Genomic DNA, 20,135 nt, shown 5'->3' on the forward strand with positions numbered 1-20,135 from the left:
TGTTTATCATCCACCCTTGGGAAAACATGTAGAAATAATATCGTGTAAGTAGAAGTAAGATTCAATGCGTACAAAAAAAGATCCATCTAATAATTATTTTAGTAATGCAAATACGGATGCAGGATGACAAGAAGAGCAGCAACAGTAGTTGCCGGATCTTGCGTAAGATGGCGAGCAATCGAAAAAAGGACAGATGTCATTTTGTTAGACAAAAACAGATATAGGGAAAACAAAATTAGAAAGGTTGACATTATCGACATCGAGGAAGTTCGCCAGTCACTGCAGGATCCCCTTAAAAGTTTAAAAATTAGCTTTTTACCCGACTTTAACCCGATATAACCTGTCAAACTGTTAAACCACAGATTAATAGACAGATAGCCAATGGCCCCTCAAAAGTCGAGACCACCATTTCCGTGACTTGATTACCAACACACTTTGCCCCTTACCGACAGACTTTGCCCCTAGGATTGAGTCCGGACTAAATCACATTACAGACTTTGCCCCTGGTGCGAGTCCGGACTAAATATACCCGATTTTACCTACAGACTTTGCCCCTGGTGCGAATCCGGACTAATTGTGCAGTGATGCCAGATTTCAGCAGTGATGTCAGATGCTCGATGCTCGGTCAGCCGAGCCGGCGAGAATCGTGCTAGGCTTCTTGTTAATATCTTGAAGCTCGCGCGCGCGCGCGCGCGCACCTAGGTCTTGTCGTACTTATTAATAATTACTTATGACATTTATTGTCATTATATATATAGGTAATTCTACCCCATACAGCACAGATTGTTGCAGAAAGCTTCCAGAAAGGTTTCAAACCTTTCTGGAAGCTTTCTGCAAGGTTTGAAACCTTTCTGGAAGCTTTCTGCAACAATCTGTGCTGTATGGGACAGAATAGGGCCTTTTCCGAATTTTGATATTTTCTTGCGGTTTTCTTGGTAAAAACCTTTATTGTGACTCCGAAAGTGATAATCAATCGGGGGAGTCCGAAACATATGCACCCTACCTATTTTTTTTACCTATTTTTACTTTATTTTTAATAAATGTCTAGATTAAGAGCGACCTCACCGATTTCAATGACCTTGATATATGTCATGACCCCAAGTGACCTTCAGAAGGTTTTAGCCGTCGCTCGTTATTCGTTAAAAAGTTATTAACAAAAAAAAGTTTAGAAAATATAGCAGCTATTTTGAGTATTGGAAGGCATAAATAACTAATATATATGTCAAAATAGTTCACGCATACACTTTTTACGCGAACCGAGGTTTATGCACACCTCCCCCTGCTTTCGGGGGAGGTGCGGTAGTCCCGAAATAGTTCACGCATACACTTTTCACGCGAACCGAGATTCACGCACACCTCCCCCGAAAGCAGGGGGGGTGTGCGTGAATCTCGGTTTGCGTGGAAAGTGTATGCATGAACTTTTCATACGTGGAAAGTTAATATGCGAGATGCCACATGGGTTAGTGACGCGCTTTAAACAGTTAAATACTTTTGAAGCGCGTCATCTAACCTACGTATTTTCCAAATTTTTTTTGTTAATAACTTTTTAACGAATAACGAGCGACGGCTAAAACCTTCTGAAGGTCACTCGGGGTCATGACCTTGACAACATATATCAAGGTCATTGAAATCGGTAAGGTCGCCCTTAATCTAGACATTTATAAAAAATAAAGTAAAAATAGGTAAAAAAAATAGGTTGGGTGCATATTTTTCGGGCTCCCCCGATTGATTATCACTGTCGGAGTCACAACAAAAGTTTTTACCAAAAAAACCGCAAGAAAATATTAAAATTCGGAAAAGGCCCTATTCTGTAGAATTACCTATAATAATAAAGAAAACTTATTTTGTAATTTGAAAATAATTTTTTATTTTTTTTATGAGCAAATCGTTAATTTTCCTAAAGTTGTTGGGAAATATGCGAATAATTTTAATGATTGTCAAATAATTTTCCTAGTTCATATTAATTACTACCTAGTTAAATATAGTTTATATTTAGATAAAACAACAGCCAATACCGAACAACAGGATTCTAAATAATATAATAGTTTAATATTCCGTCAAAATAACTGGGAGCGTTTTGTGCTTTACAGAAACTTTTTCAATCAATCAAATAAATCCCTCTAATTAACTGTAATACATTATCATAATAATCCCGTTACATAAAAAATCCGTCGAGAGATGAAATCAATTAAAAGTAAGTTTAACATCATAAGATTAACATTAATTAATAATTATAGCATTTTTATTATGGAATTTATCCTCTCTATTGATTTAAATCATAGCAGTCGTTTTTACTTTCTTAATATTAATAATTATAGTATACAAATTACATGGAGTTATTAAGAAGCCACATCAAGTTGAAAGCCCAAAAAACCGATTAACAAATAGTTGAAATGTATGCGTGGTCAAACTATAAATTTAATTAGAAAGTTGTTAACAATTAAAACTTAAAAAATAATTATTCGTTTAATGGCGAGAAAAATCGTGTTAGAAGGCTGAAAAATGTGGAGCGAACGGCCTTAATCATTGCGTATCAACAAATTTTCCGAAGTCAAGCTATGTAATAGTCAAGTAGTAAAAAATCTATAAATTAAGTAAAAATCGAATTCTTTAAAACTGTGACATAAAAAAGTAGTAATTCTCAACAAAAAGTAGACTTATAGTCTTATAAATTCGAATTAGCTATTTAATAGCATCAGCTAAATTCTCAAATCAACGAAGGCTCCTATGCTTCAATTCCAAAAAGCGACTGAACGAGCAAGGACTCAGAAATTTGTCAGTAAAGGTTGGAATCGTGGTGATAAATAAAGCTAGAGAAAATAAGTTATTAATTTAATAATTATTCTTGGTGTAAAAATTTGACTGAAAATATAATGAAATTCTACTATGAATTGACCCCTTCTTATTATTATTCCATAAATATCATTATGAAAATTTCAGTTAAATTCAATAACTTTCACGATATCTAATATTTTAACAAATTTTTCATTATTTTTCAACAGTATAATTTAATTTTTCTTATATTTTACAGTATTTACATTAAATTTCATAAAGAAAATTATGATATATTTTGAAATATATTCAGTAATTTTTCAATAACTTTTATTTCATTTATCATCAATTTCATAGTACTTTCAGCAAAATATTTTCATCTGGGTCAATTAAGACATAATTTCAGTAAAATTCCATTATATTCAGTAAAATATTTCCATTAGGGTAATAATAATAGTAATAGAACTCTAAGATTTTTAAAATCAATTTAATATAAGAACGCCACCAAGTCCGAGCTAGGATCTAAGTAGCAAATAATTTCCGTGTAAATTTTCAATACTATTTCCAACTAAACTGCGCGCCAACGAATTGTCGGTCTTGAAACACAGCTTCTTCGTTAAAACAGTAAATTCACTTAAATAAATCGCAAATCGATTTAATTTTTTATGCTGATACAAATCGTATCTAACATCCTCCTTCCCCCGAATATTACTGTAAAGAATTTATTGCGAAATAGTATATTGTGCACCAAGGGGCGAAAGTAGCGTTTTTCGCAAAGCCCCTGGGGGGGGTGTGGAAAGCAAAGCCCCCCACATAAAAAAAAATAAAATTAAAATAAAATTTAAAAAAATATATAAATAATTTTAATTTTAAAATAACAAAAAAATTTCCAAAAAATGTAAAAAAATATAATTTTTAGAATATAAATATATCATTAAACTCGTGAAAATGTCAATAAATTAATAGACGGCGATACGAGTCAAGGGCGGTGCGCCAATAGAGAATTAATAGTTACAGAAGTAAATAGTTACAGAATTAAAATGTATATACGTATATACATATATTCCAACTTAATAAACTGCGCGCCGATTATTTGTCGGACTTGAAACACAGCTATCGTTGGAACATTAATACCCTTCCCTCCCCGGAATTAAATCTACACGATTTAATTATTTAAAAAACTGTAAAGAAATTATTGCGAAAAATATTAATGTTCCAACGATAGCTGTGTTTCAAGTCCGACAAATAATCGGCGAGCAGTTTATTAAGTTGGAGTATATACATTTTAATTCGTTACTTCTGTAACTATTAATTCTCTATTTGCGCACCACGTACCGCGCTTGACTCGTATCTCGCCATCTATTAATTTTTAGAATATAATTAAAGAATATAATTTTTACAAAGAATAAGCATTAATTAGTGAATTTAATATTTACACTACAATTTTGGAATTAAAAGATTGGATTATTTCCTCTATTTTGTATTTTAGATGGTGATTCAGATGTATCTTCGTCATGATACAGCCAGCAAGCGACACAAATCGACACAAACGTCGTTTTATCTTTCTTTTTTGGCAATGAGTATAACAAAGACAAAACGACACTTGTGTCGACTTGTCACTTGCTGGAAAGCTTCCTATATATGTTTTAAGATTTGCCCGTTACGTTACTTTCCGCCCGCTAAACAGGGACGAAAGTAACAACTTGATTACTTTCGTCCCTGTTTGGCGGGAGGAAAGTAACAACTTTCCTCCCTGGCGTGAAATTGGCCACTTTCGTCCCTCTCTACAGGCATGGAAAGTTGAACTTTCCGTGGAGGTGTTGTGAAAAAATATTATCTCAGTCAGGGTTTTTTCGCAATAAATTCTTTACAGTAATATTCGGGGGAAGGGGGATGTTAGATACGATTTGTATCAGCATCAAAAATTAAATCGATTTGCGATTTATTTAAGTAAATTTACTGTTCTAACAAAGAAGCTGTGTTTCAAGACCGACAATTCGTAGGCGCGCAGTTTAGTTGGAAATAGTATTGGAAATTCACACGGAAATTATTTGCTACTTAGATCCTAGCTCGGACTTGACGGCGTTCTTATATTAAATTGATTTTAAATCGCTGCAGTGACTACTGTCAAAATGCATTCTGCGCTTAGCGCTGTTTATAATGTGCAAATAAAATATACGCTCGCTCATCTATTTGCATTAGTGTCATCTTGTGCACTGTGTTACAAGAATTCGTGCAAATGGAGTAAATTGCTACTTATATGTGCACATGGGTGCATTTATATATCTTACCGTTTAGAGTACAAAATATCTATTCTCTAATGGGTAGATATTATAATTGCAACCCGTCTGTAATACAGCAGCGTGTTTATAATCCAGTAAGTAAATTAATAGCAAATTGTTGCCAATTTGGCATTAAACTCACTTACAAAAAACTTTGCTCATTTTTATAAAGGTTTTAGGCCCCTCGTGTATAGTAACGCGACTTAAAATGAAAGATTATTGTTAGATGATTGAAATATTTCTGTATAAACATAATCCTTTATTGTAAGTTAATACCGTTCAGAGATACACTCTATGAAAAATTAGAAAAATGTACGAAATGGCTTTGTTTTATTCGATTTTTCGACGTCCTAGGCATCTCCCTGTGACGGATAATAAACTATTTTAATATATCAATTGAAGTACTTTATACAAATAAATTTGTTACTACTGATCCAGGTAATTGCAAGTTTCTGGATGTGAGTCAGGGATATTCAAAATAATTGATTGTATCCATTACCACTATCACCACGGAGAAAATTTGTCTTGGATGCCGAGAAATCGAATGAAAGAATGTTATATAGTATATTTTTCTAATGTTTCAGAGAGTGTAGGTATCTCTATGCAATGTCGACTTGGAGGATTATGTCTGTAGAATATTCTGATCCTCTAACAATAATTTTTTATTTTAGCAAAGTCTCGTTGTTAGACGCGAGGGTTCTAAAATAGACAGGGTTCTTTGTGGCAAATCCAATTATCAATAAAATGAAACGTGATATAAAATAATGTAAAATCTCATAAAGTGAGAGAATGTAAATGTAATGTTTTATTATAAAACGATAAATATTTTAAAATTGAAAAATCTTCCTATACTTATCTTTCCGATAAATCATGTAACGGTCATCACCTGCGATGATGTTTAAAACTTCCAAAGAACTTTGTTCCCAATTGCAAATAACACTTAATATAATACTAAAAATAAGCAACGTACATTAAAATATGTTTAACGCATTACATTTGTTTTGCTTTTTTACTTAACTTTTGCATATACTTACAATAGATTGGGCAATAAAAATAAATCAATAACTCAATAACATAAATGTTTTATCGTTTATAGATCTTCACAAGTTCGAATTTCATTTCAACGATGACAAAATCTTTTCCTGTTCATATTTTTTATTGTTTCTATCGTATATCGACTGATATCTTTCGGGAGATCGTATCTCAAAAACTGTCACTTTACAGGATTCGTAAATTTTTGTTTCGTTGATAAGCAACAAACAAGATAGTTTGCTTTACTGTTCAAAAATATAGTGATTTGGAATTAAAATACAGCTTTATTGTTTAATTTTATATTATTCGTGGGAAACAAACGCAAAAACGCAATTTTTATAGATACGACACACTTCAAAATTGTAATCAAATGAACAAGATACGACATATTTATTTTTAAATAACATTTATTATTGTCATTTAAAAGTAAATATGTCGTATCTTGTTCATTTGATTATAATTTTGAAATGCAAATTTGTCGTATCTACAAATACGAGAAAATACGAGAAAATTTCGACAACTATAATTCATTTTTGGTAATCTATTTCAAGATAGGATGTAGACACTTAGCTTCGGGGTTGCTTGACCGAGCGTTTAAGGTCGTTCTCCGGAAAATCGATTTTCTCTAGATTTTTTTAAAACTGTGAATATACGTTAATTTTTAGATGTGCTTTATGCAATAGTGTAAATTTCAATACCTCTTGCGGTATTAAACATCGAGATACTGAGTTTCAAAATTTCAACTTTTAATGTGTAATTCCTATTCTGAACTATTGTAAAATAAGAGACATTATAATGAATTGTGAAAAAAGTTATTTTCTCTAAATGTTTTTGAAAAATTAGTATATGATGCTCCATAAAAATAAAATAAATAATTTGCAATTAAGTGTCAATACCCTTGCTGTACTCGTTTTCGAGAAATACTTGTGTAAAGTACGCGATTTGATGAATTTTTCGCTCGGTTCAGAGTGATAGAAGAGAAGAGGCGTCAGTTACTTGACAACGCCGCATGAGTTCTCACGCGTGAAGTTAACTTCTTATTTTTTAGATGTTATTATATAATATTTTGTATATAAACATCCTTTAAGCACGAATACAAGTTGAGCACGACTAGAGCCGGAGAACGTCTTTAAGCAGAAAAATCGGAAATTGTGTAAAATCGACCTCGAATTATGTAAGATACGACCTCCTGAAAGATATCAGTCAATATGTGAAAAATATATATTTCTTGATTAAATTAATAAATTAAAATTTAAGAAATTAATAATAAAATAAAAATTAATTTTATAAACTAAAATTTAAAATATTAGATATTAATTAAAATTTAAAGGAAAATAAAAATTATAGTCAATAATTTTATAAACTGTAAATTAAAAATATTTCCGTAACATTCTTTGCAGTGTGTGTGGAGATGGGTATAGTATCGGTATTGTTAAATTGATTATCAATTTAATTATGTGATTGTACGTTTCAGTTTCAGACTGCGTTTCAAGATTGAAAGTACGGCGCCTGTAGTTGACGAACCAAAAGAATATACTTTTAAGGGGATCCTAAAGCCGTCTGTAATACCGGCTTTTTTTCTTAGCACTAATCTTTTAATTGACTTTATAGAAATGCAAAATTCTTGTCTAGAATTAAAGTACGCATCAAAATCTAGGTCATGGTGGTCAAATTTATATCGAAAACGAAAAAAAATTAATATTTTTGTTAATTTTTGGTATACGTGACGACAATATTTGCTTTGTACAAAAATTCCACGATAAATATCCACAAAATTAGACCGGCATGACCTACACGGAGAAAATTGTTACGGTTGTTACAACAATGTTCTCTATGATTAAAAGAGAAATGGATGTAAATTCAAGTTAAATTGATATTACATTCAATGTAGCTGTTAAGATATGCCCATTTATACAGTTGTCATAACCGTAGTTCTTACGATACGTAACATTCGGTTATAATACTCTCGTATATGGTTGCCTCAACCAAAGGATTATTGCTATCCCTCTTATGTGGTCTGCAGCACAATTATTATGGTTGAGAGATCCATAAGATATAGCTGCACGGTACAGCACTGAATCACTGCATGATTGAGAGTTTAGTTCCATTGCGCGCGCAAAAGAATTTCTGCATAGAATAAAGTGGATTTGATAAGGATGTTTAACTTTAAGGCCTATCTACATAAGACGCAGAACGCGAGTCGCAAGCACACACACAGTCTACATGTCAATCTAACCTCTTTGTGTATAGAGGTTAGATTGACATGTAGACTGTGCGTGTGTCTTGCGACTCGCGTTCTGCGTCTTATGTAGATAGGCCTTTATAAATATACTTTTTTCATAAATATATTTACGAACACAAAATTTTGTAATGAGCCGACACTGGTTTCTGACATTCACCCGACATTATAAGAAATATTATATCATATATCCAATTCAAAATTTTATTACTCTTTTTAAACTGAATTTGTTTCTTAAGATGATTTTTGAAAAATTATATATTTGCGCTGGTTGACATATGTAGACTAAATATAACACTAACATTAAATTAAGAAGTGGTCTACCACGTAAGGCAGTTGGCTCACGATCCAGAGGTCCCGAGTTCGAATCCCACCAAGATAATTGTGTTTTTATATGTGTTTTTAAATACGAGAAAATATTTATAATCATAGACTGCATCTTAAGAAACAAATTTAGTTAAAAAATAGTAATAAAATTTCGAAATAAATAATTTTTTTTTGTCGGGTGAATATTTGTTCATTATGGTTGTAACATCCATATATTATGGTTGCAACATCCATATAGTAGCTACCCTCACTAAGGTTAGGGCAACCATATGGAAACCATATGGAAACCATAGGTCACTTCCAGAGTACTATGGTTTCCATAACCCTTTTGTATGGATGGGCGAAAATTAACAGCATTATTCTGTTGTAGCAACCGTAACTTTTTCTCCGTGTAGGGACAACATTTAAGAACAATATCGTGCAATTAGATCTAAGATTGAAAACCTAGAAAAAAAGATTACTTTATATAACTTTTATATGTGCAAAAGCACATTCAGGTTGACAGGATAAGCAATATTGCGTGTGGCAAAAAATGGCGCAGTAATCGAACAAAGACAGATGTCTCTCGTTAGACAAGGACAGATATAGATATATGACAAGAAAACAGAATTAGAAATGTTGACATTATCGACGTCGAGGAAGTTCAGCCTTCACTTTAGGATCCCCTTAAAATTCACACGAAAAATTGTTACTATATAGGTGAACAAAATTCAGCCTGACCGTACTTGGCAGTTTAATTTGATGAAAATATTAATTTTATGAAATTACCAGGGAAATTACATAAAAGTTTATTTTTGAAATTTTAATTGATATACAAACATGAAACTTTCCTACACGACGGTATAAATAATAAATATAATTAATTGAATAAGTTTATTAAAGAAGCATCGCAAATTAAAATATTTATCCTTTATTTGTTCTTAAAAGAAATTTCTTATGTCATTTATGATTAAAAATATATAATTGATGCATGATTATTAACACCGAGATTAACACAGAATCTATTGCGTCAAGAAGTTGCAACTAATATATACATATATCATTCAGAATTTATGAATAATTTTTTAATTATGTATTTGAAGTTAAGGGGTTTTTTTTAAGGTATTCCTTTCACGGAGGAGCGTATTTTGTAGGCGCTTAAGCAGGGCCTCAGCAAACTCTTGTATATTGCATTAAACTTATATAAAATCAAGTTGATTTATATTTATAAGATTAAGTAAATCTTAATCAATATAAATCATATTTATATTGATTAAGTAAATCAATTGATTTATATTTAATTATAAGAAAAAAGTGAAAATATTATGTGTATTTAGAAATTTTTCATTTTTCGGTAAATTTTACTGTCAGAACAATATGGCAACGCTGCGCTTTTCAGGGCGCCGATTGTAAAATGTGAAGTTGATAACAAAAGTGTCAATGTAAGTGTCAATTTCATTAATCAAGGAATATTGTGACATTTTCTGTTTATCAAAAAGAGATTTTATAATAATAATGAGTGATAAGAAACATAAAGTGAGGAGTAATGTGGGCAAAAATAAGGAACAATTTGTGAAAATAAAAATTGATAATAAACCGTAGGTACGTGATGAACTGAAGTGTGACATGAGCGCACAGCTTGCAGCGTTGCCAAATAATTCCTTGAAAGTCGCCATTAAAAATATTCATCTATAAACCACATTTCAAGTCAACTTTTAACATAAATATTTTGTTTAAATATTCGGTGACTCTGTATTTTTATCGGCACTATCGAAAGTTTAGAGTTTAGCGAATATGTAGCGCAGTTAATATTTAATATCTTAAAATATTTGATAAACAAATTATTACATTGAAATGTAGAAAATAGACTTTTTCGATCACATATAAAATATCGAATTTTCAAAGTCATAATTCTTCTTTATATGTTCGGTAATGTGGTTTAATTTTTTTCTGGCGTAAAGATATGCATTTTAACTCTCTCGTACCAAAAAATCAGTTAATTCTTAAGACTTTGGTGTCATGAAAGAAATACCTTAAATAACCGCAATATTAATCGAATGGCAAAGTTAATTAAAAATAGCGGATATTAAAAATAAAAATAATACAATTTTTACTTTTGACATTCGGCCGCTATATGGCTCCGACATTTTGAATTTATCAACTAAGTTTAACATCAGATTAATATTTAGCAACCTGAAAAATTCTTAAAGAGTATAGCCGGGTTTGTATGGGAAATCTATATACCCCCGCGGCTTTTTCGATTTGCACTTGGGGGATCGATTTGACATTAAATAAAAATAATTCAGCTAAACTTTTAGTTCTTTATCTCAAACGATTTTCGAGATTAAAAAAAAAAACACTTTTTTTTATTTTATTTTTTTTTTTCAATAGTAAAATTCAAAATTAATGAATGGTGATTTTTTTTCTAATTCTTAGGAGTAAAAGGGATGAAAAAACACTTTCATTATGAATCTCAGGTGGAAAGCCGATTTTTAAGAACAGAAATAAAACTATAATCATTTTTTTACCGTGTTATTTAAAAGTGTCCACCGCCAAACTCTGTCAGACAATGTCTTCTATACTCCTTTACACTCAGGAATTTCACATTAGATATATATGATGAGATAGATAATGAAGACAGTGACGAAGACTAACCGACGTCATTCAAAACAGTCTTTTTTATATATATCTAATGTGAAATCATTTCATTGAATGTAAATAATTGATGATACGTATTGTTAAAAATAAATAATATAGTATAACTTATCAAATAAGAATTTTCATTTTTATTTATTAACGGTATAAAATTATTGCCAATAGTACTGAAACATTATATTTTTTTATTTCTATAAATTTTTGCGTGAAAAAAAATTTTTAACGTCAATTCAAAAATTTTTAATGTCCTTTATTTTTTTAAGTAATGCATTTCTTAATTTTTTAAATACTTTTGTAAGTAAGTTGTGTTTTTTCAGTTGAAAAATTTTTTTTCTATATATTTCTCTAGCAGTATAAGAGTTTTAATGCGTTCAAACGCAAGATTTTGAAAAAAAAATTAGTTTTTATTTTTTTCATAATGTTCCACTACTTCAAAAAAAATGAAAAAATTCCTGAGTGTAAAGGCCGGTTTTCACACGCAATGATCAGTGGCGCCAACTGACTGGCATTCATTGGCGCCAGAACCGACTAGCAAACTCACAAGTATTTACACAGTGATTGGCGTATAATATGGAAAATATTTAACATTTATTAAACACACAGTAAATGACAGCAAGCATATAACCTCCAAATTTGAGGTTATATGCTTTGGCCAATAACCGCCAGTAAACGCCACATTACTAGCGCCAGTTTGTATCAAGTGTTTACACTTGCATTTTTACTGGCGTTAGTCGACTGGCGCGGCCTGGCACCACCAATCATTGCGTGTGAAAACAGGCCTTAAAGGAGTATGGAAGACATTTTCTGACAAAGTTTGGCGGTGGACACTTTTAAATAACACGGTAAAAAAAATGATTATATAGTTTTATTTCTGTTCTTAAAAATCGGCTTTCCACCTGAGATTCATAATGAAAGTGTTTTTTCTCTTTTACTCCTAAGAATTAGAAAAAAAATCACCATTCATTAATTTTGAATTTTACTATTGAAAAAAAATCGAAAAAGGTGGTTTTTTTTTAAATCTCGAAAATCGTTTGAGATAAAGAGCTAAAAGTTTAGCTGAATTATTTTTATTTAATGTCAAATCGATCCCCTAAGTGCAAATCGAAAAAGCCGCGAAGGCAGATTTCCCATACAAACCCGGCTATACTCTTTGAATAACAAAAAATTTCATAGTTTCTTAATTAATTATGGTCTATGTAAGTCGCAACTTTAATGCAATAGATTCTATGTTAATCAACAATATCTTTTTAACTACAATTGATATAACAAATTTCTTTTAAGAGCTGAAAGTCCTAACAATTAATTAACATACTTAATTTTGATTGCAATATAACTTGTCTAACACGTCACGCGAAGTTCTCGGCTTAGAGATCAGTGCTCTGATTCTATAACTATTAACAACAATTCGTTATCATTATATTGTCGTTGCACAGTTTTTTTATCATATATATATTATATCTGCACTGCGATAATATAACGATGATAACGAAACTGTAGTTATAAGAGTTACAGCGACTTTGTCCGAAAATGACCTGTTTTATCAAGAACGTAGTTACTGCATTGGCCGCTACACGGTATGGCGCTGAAACCAGTGAGAAATGCTGGTCTCGTCTCAACCCGGACTTTTGGCTATCTGTCTATTAATCTGTGGTTAAACTCTAACTTATTTGAATACCCCTATTGTATATGGGACCTACAGTTTAACGCCGATTCCGAACGGCTATATATTTTTTTTAGAGAAGTTTTCGTGGCAAAAATACTCTCGGTAGTTTGCCATTGCCTTCCGAGAGGAGAACGAGCGAATATAATTTTTCTAGCTCTACCGGGGATTGAACCCGGGACTTTGGCTCAATAGACCAGTGCGCTGTCTACTAGGCCACGCTCGTCCTTATGTAATAACATATACGATTATAAATGTATACTTCGTCCAACGAGAGATCATGGTTGATCAAACATAAATAACGATAAGACACAGAGCCGCAACAAGGGGTGTTCGTGTTAAATTATTTTTATTTTTAATAGATATTTTCCAACACTATTAAAAATAAAAATAATTTAACGCGAACACCTTTTGTTGTGGCTGTGTGCCCTAACGTCATTTACGTTTGATCAACCATAATCTCTCGTTGAACGGAGTATAGTCATATTAAGACTAATACACACACATAAACATATTTATATATAAATATAATATAGGAGGGAGTCCGGGAGACTTGACCATAGAGGAGAGTTGAACCACTTCAAATATCTTGTTCAAATTTTGAACAAAGAGCTCAATCCGAGCACGCGACAACATGACGCTTGGTAGTGCGTTTCGACTGTGAGTGAGACAAACGTGTTTTAACGTGCTCGGATTGAGCTCTTTGTTCAAAATTTGAACGAGATATTTGAAGTGGTTCAACTCTCCTCTATGGTCAAGTTTCCCGGACTTCCCCTATTTACACACGCACGCATGCACGCATGCACACACGCACGCACATATATATGTATAATTTTTTTTACTTGCTTTTTTAAATTAATAATAAATCATACAAGCACTAAAACGTACATAACAAACTTTTACAAATAACAATAATAAATTAAATTAAAACATCCTAAAATATTATTTTATGTGTTGTAGAGAAACTTTGTTAACAATATTGGGGGCCGCACTATCAGAAAAAACATTTACAGAGTTTTGAGAAAAATATTTACAGATGATTGTGTAGAACTATGCTCTTGGGCAGGAAGAAGAAATAACTTCCCGGTTTATCAATTACAACTAGTAAGAGAAATTCAAAACGTTATTAGCTTATCCCGTAAAGTAGTAGTAAGAGATTCACAATTTGACAAAATTGCTGCAAGCTGGTTTAGAGGTACAAAAAGCCAAAATAGAGCAAGAAAAAATAAAAAGATTTAAAATTATAATAAAATGTGTTATCATTTTTCACACAATACTTTTCAAAAGATATCAATATATGTATATTTGTATGATTATTTTATCAATAATTTATGTGAACTAAACAATGTAATTGTATGTTCTAATTTTAATTATCAACAAATAAAATATAATTTATAACAATTTTTAGAGATAAAGTTAGATTAGGTTAGGTGAATAAACAACAAGTATATAAAAATAAGCAAATATTAATTAACAATATTATTTATTATTATATAACTCTATACTTTATATGATGTAATAATATAATATTAATTATTAGTGTCGTAAAAAAATTTATAAAGTTATATGGCGCTTAAGTGGCTTTTTAAAACTAAAATTATCAGCATTTAAGTAAAATAAATATCAGATTCATTAAAAAATATGAGAAATTGTATTCCAAAAGAATTTTCCAGAAAACCTTGTAATCTGGAAATTGTCAACAAATAAAAAGCAACTAAACTGCGACAATTTGTGTTATGTACAGGACCACGCATTTATTTGAAAAAAAAAATTTTACCATTAAAAATGTATAACAATTTTATTCTTTTACACACTTCTATTCGAATTCTGTTAAATTCAAAATTACACATAAAAATAAATGATGCTGAAAAATATCTCGAATAGTTTGTAATATCTTTCGAAAAGATGTATGGTAAGCACTTAGTGTCCTACAAAATTCATAATTTATTACATTTAGCTAATAATGTACGAAAATTTGGAACACTTGATACATTTAGTGCGCGCATTTTATGAACACATAATACGTTTTATGAAAATTACATAAAAACTATAAAACCTTTATCAATCAGAAAAGATCGTCATTGCAACAGTTATTCAGTAGATATGCAGAGCTTAAAGATATTAATAAAAAATTATCACACTTATCTAAACAAAAATTTCATGGAATATACTCGTATTAAGGAACCTGTTCTCCATGACTACAATGATTCTTAATATTCGAAAATATTTTTTGAAAAGTGTATCCTTATAACAGAAAATTTCAATAATTGCTGTGTTTTGAAAGATAATTTTATCATTATAATTTCAAATTTTGCGACGTCCCATATATAAGCATATATGATTATATAGTCGGGAAAAAATATCTCTTATTTGTTTATATTAGTAAATATATAATTATATATATGGTCATATAAGAAATGGAAATATAATCTTGAACAACATTAGGTGGCTAAACCTCTTTAAGTATCTTGATATAGTCATATATGGTCTTATATACTAGTATCATGTGTGATCATGTAAAAGTATATTTATAAGGTTAAAGATAATCATATATGAATATATGCTCTATAACGGATATATAAATTTGTATAACTGTTATAAATATTCTTCTAGTATATTATTTTACTTGACAATATCAAATTAACATGAAATATATTATTTCTAGTTTCAGTTTACACAATTAATTGCGTTTTAAGTCTAACAAAGTCCATATTGGCACGCAGTGTCGATTTAAAAAACTGAAACATGTATTTAATAATAATAAGAGAAATAGGATCGTAACGATAAACAATCAATTTAGTAACAAAGCCATGCGATCCAAGCCTAGGTCTTTTGGCAGCCTCATATTGGTTTCTGTATGCATATACACACTATATATATACATATTATACATATAAATTTTCCAAACCACCGGAAAATTTATATGTATATATGTATACCATATGCATACAGAAACCAATATGAGGCTGCCAAAAGACCTAGGCTTGGATCGCATAGCTTCATTACTAAATTGAATGTATTTAATAATAATTGATTGTGAAATATTATTAAGCATCAAGATCCGCTGCGAACGAAAACGGCACTTCTTATTGCTTATGTTATTTTAAGTTTTTTTTTTCTAATTTTGCATATGATACTTAATTTTTTTAATTGACATATTATTTTTATTAAATATTTTCGTAAACAGTGAAATTACCAGTAATAATTCGTGAAAAAAAAACTGTTATATAATATATATTATAGTTTTTATAAACAAATATATTAATCGTATTATTTTGCAAACATACCTTATAATTTAAACTGAAAATAATATAATCGTATATGAAATGATATAGTCACATAAGATTATATATGATCAGATTAGAATATTGCATCTCAAAGTATCCGATAGATGGCATTCGATGTGATCGATGTGATTTCTCGTATTTAAAATTTGACAAACAGTGTTATAAGAACGGCATCAAAAAGACACGACACTGTCTCGCGCTATTCTCGCGCGACGCTGTCTCGGGGCGACACAATTCTTGTATCAGTTATATCGTAAAGTCCACTCTTATAATAAAGTAGCACGCTTAAAAAATAACATTTGAAAATATATAACAATTTTTTCTAAAACTTATAAATATATATGTCCTTATATCTTATATAAACATATATGACCATATAAACTCTTATCAGGCCAAAATTCATATATGATAAGATAGCTTCTTATATGAGCATATAACACACTATAAGAGATATTTTTTATATGTTCTTATATAATCTTATATAATCACATATGACCATATAAGAGGTTATGCGGCCAAAATTCATATATGAGCATATAAGACCGCTTCTTATATATGAACATATAAGACATTATAAGGATTTTTTTTTCTCGGGCAATGTTATTTTCCGAAGGAAAATATTATTCTGCAATTTCTCTCTGTTACATTGTAAAATATCGTTGTATGTAGAATATATTATAAATTATTCTTTACGTAATGTATCAATAAATGTATCAATAAATAATTATATATATATATAAATAAAATATTTTGAAATTATATTTTATATTATGGCATGTACTTAAAATTATTTAAAAAAGTTTATTACTAAAATGTAAGGTTTATTTATTATCTTAAACTCTAGACTCTGTAAACTTTAATTTATTACATAAATTCAAAAGCATATATGTATCAACTACGTGTTTGATACATTCATACATTATATAATATGCGCCGTATTCTTGCTATGTATTATATACGTACTTCGACTTGAATATTTCATACCTATTGCATTAATTACGTATTTAACACATTATATTTTATATAAAATAAAATTAATGCAATGAAAATGCAATATAGTTACGTATTTAATATATTTGCAATAAAAGGTGCTGTATTTTTCACAACACCTCCACGGAGAGTCCGACTTTCCATGCCTGTTAGAGAGGAGCGAAAGTGGCCAATTTTACACTGGGGTTTACTTTCCTCTCTAGGGAGGAAAATTGATACTTTCTGCTCTGTATAGCGGGTGGAAAGTAAAGTCGCAGGCAAATACACGATCTAACTCCGTTTATGCGCGCGCCAGGAGTCGACAAGCAATTGTATCTGCAATCTGACTGTATCACGACCAAAGATAATTTTAAATCTCATAAATCGAGGAAATAATCCAATCTTACAATTTAAAAATTGTCATGTAAATATTAAATTCACTAACTGAAAACATAATTTTTTATTATAAAAATTATATTATACTTTTTCAATGAATAAAAAAATGATTACTATTTCAAAAATTATTTGTATTAAAACTATTGATTTGGAATTATGTTTTTCTTAATAATATCACTGATAGCGAATTCGGGCACTTGCACTAGGGCACTAGTGCACATTAAGTGCGCACTAAGGCTTGTTCTCAGTTAATTCTTATATTTTGCAGATCATCTTAAATACTGCTTGAAATACTTCTTAGCCAGTAAAATTATCTGTACAGAATCTGTACAGATTGTTTTATTGGCTAAAAGGTTTTTAAACGTGTATTTAAGCAATCTTAAATCTATATATATAAAGGAAGATGTCCTGACTCACTCACTCACTCACTGACTGACTCACTCATCAACGCCCAGCCCAAACCCCTGAACCGAATTTTTACCAAAAGTATATGAAATAGGGGTAGAATTTTCCGCGGAGTGCCACTATGTGTATAGTTTTTTGTTACCGATTTTCTGGAAACCGGTTTTTCTAATTTCTCTAATTTTTCGGAAAATAATTGGCCAAATTTCAAAGAATTGTAGATTAAACAGGGGCAGAATTTTTCGGGGAGTGCTATAAAATGTATAATTTTTCGTTACCGATCTTTTTGGAAGCCGGTACGGAAATTTTTTCAATTTTTCGGGAATTTATTGACCGAATCTTAAAGAAGTAGTGGTAGAATTTTACGGGGAGTGCCATGATGTGTACAGTTTTTGTTACCAATCTTTTTGGAAACCGGTTTTTTTAATTTTTCCAATTTTTAGGGAAATAATTGATTGAATCTCAAAAAATTATACATGAAGAAGGAGTATAATTTCCCAGGGAGTGCTATAAAGTGTACTATTTTTTGTTACCGATCTTTTTGGAAACCGGTTTGGAATGACCGAATCATAAAGAATTGTACATAAAGTATGGGGTTGAATTTCCCGGGGAGTGCTATAAAGTATATAATTTTTCGTTACCGATCTTTTAAAAACCGGTTTTTTTAATTTTTCCAATTTTTCGGGAAATGATTGCATGAATCTCAAAGAATTATACATAAAGTAGAGGTAGAATTTCCCGGGGAGTGCTATAAAATGTACTATTTTTTGTTACCGATCTTTTTGAAAATCGGTTCCGAATGACCGAATCTCAAAGAATTGTACATAAAGTAGGGGTTGAATTTCTCGGGGAGTGCTATAAAGTATATAATTTTTCGTTACCGATCTTTTTGGAAAGGGCAACCTTATATATAAAACAAGAGAGAGAGAGAGACTATTTGCATGTCTTAATACACATGTTCTCCGGGGCGAAGCCCGGCAGGGCATGCTAGTATAAGATGGGACGGGACAAATGTGTCATGTCCCTTACCCCAGATGGGAGCTCGGCCGAGGGAGGCGTCAGGGATGGTGCCTCCGCCCGAGGCGGGCGGAGAGCGAACATTTAGGTTAGGATTAAGATCTCTTGCGAGCGTTACAGGTCGAGGGAGTGCGTAGTAGATGGCCAGGGACGGAATTGTAACGGCGTATGCCGCGTCGAGGGACTTACGGCTGGACAACCAGGAGCTTCCGAGGGCGTACGGTCGGCGGGCGGGTCACGCAGGGGCCCACAGCCGGAAAATCAGCTGACTTGTCAAGGCGTCACCAGCGGCACGAGAGCACTGCAGCCCGAATACGGAGGACCCGGAGAGGGGGACGCCCCGACCAAGGTCCTCGTTGAGGAACGGGGCCACCACCGGTATACCGCCCCCGGTCGACGAGCCATGGCCCGGCCAGCCTGGCCGTCGAGGAACCGGACGATGAGTCGCGGCCTGGACAGCCGGTCTCACGTAGGCGGCGGACTTTAAAACTACCGCCGGCGGATGGGAGCAGTGACGAGGGGCGCTCTAGTAGGGCGCGGCGATCGCCTAGAGGGATCGCTGGCAGGCCAGGGCGCAGCACCGACCAGGCTAGGGAAACCGGCGCACGCGGGCGCGCGCGGGCCCTGCGTGGTCCCGCCGGACCAAGGAAACGCCACTGTCGTGCGAGCCACCATCCCGGCAACATCCAGCCCTGCGAGCCGAGCGACAAGCTGCCGGAACTGGAAGAATTTGTAAGGCCACTGCTCAGCCCTCCTCGAAGTAAGATCGCGGTAATACCTAGGCCCTCCCGGGAGTCGCGTTGTGCCGCGGTAATGTATGAAATCAGCCGTAATTGAAGAATATCGAGTGCCATACCGCGGGAGGGCCCGTGCGACGAAGTGATCGCGAGTGCCCGTCTCGGGGATGAGAACGTACGGCCGCCGACAGTCAGCGTGATTGTAATTTCGTTGCGTGTGATTTCGTTTCGTGTACTTTTGTTGCGTATAATTTTGTTGTGAGTAATTTCGTTTCGTGTAATTTCGTTGCGGGTGATTTCGTCGCGTGGAATTTCAGGATCGCCGTTGGCTTAACCGTGCCGTAGTTTTGAGAAGTGGCTCTCGCGCGTGAGAGAGCCTCG

General features: G+C 32.4%; 1 protein-coding gene across 1 annotated transcript in view; it reads left to right on the plus strand.

The window, feature by feature from the left end:
* LOC139807990 (uncharacterized) overlaps nt 1–16,996 on the plus strand; it is a 164,453-nt gene extending 147,457 nt beyond the window's left edge. The window contains exon 13 of the mRNA XM_071769548.1: nt 13,907–16,996. Coding sequence (XP_071625649.1) covers nt 13,907–14,185 — 279 coding nt within the window. The 3' untranslated portion in view covers nt 14,186–16,996. The remainder of the gene's footprint in view (nt 1–13,906) is intronic.
* The last annotated feature ends 3,139 nt before the right edge of the window (nt 16,997–20,135 follow it).

Source organism: Temnothorax longispinosus, chromosome 2 (genome assembly GCF_030848805.1).
Source record: "Temnothorax longispinosus isolate EJ_2023e chromosome 2, Tlon_JGU_v1, whole genome shotgun sequence".
Taxonomy (NCBI): Eukaryota; Metazoa; Arthropoda; class Insecta; order Hymenoptera; family Formicidae; genus Temnothorax; species Temnothorax longispinosus.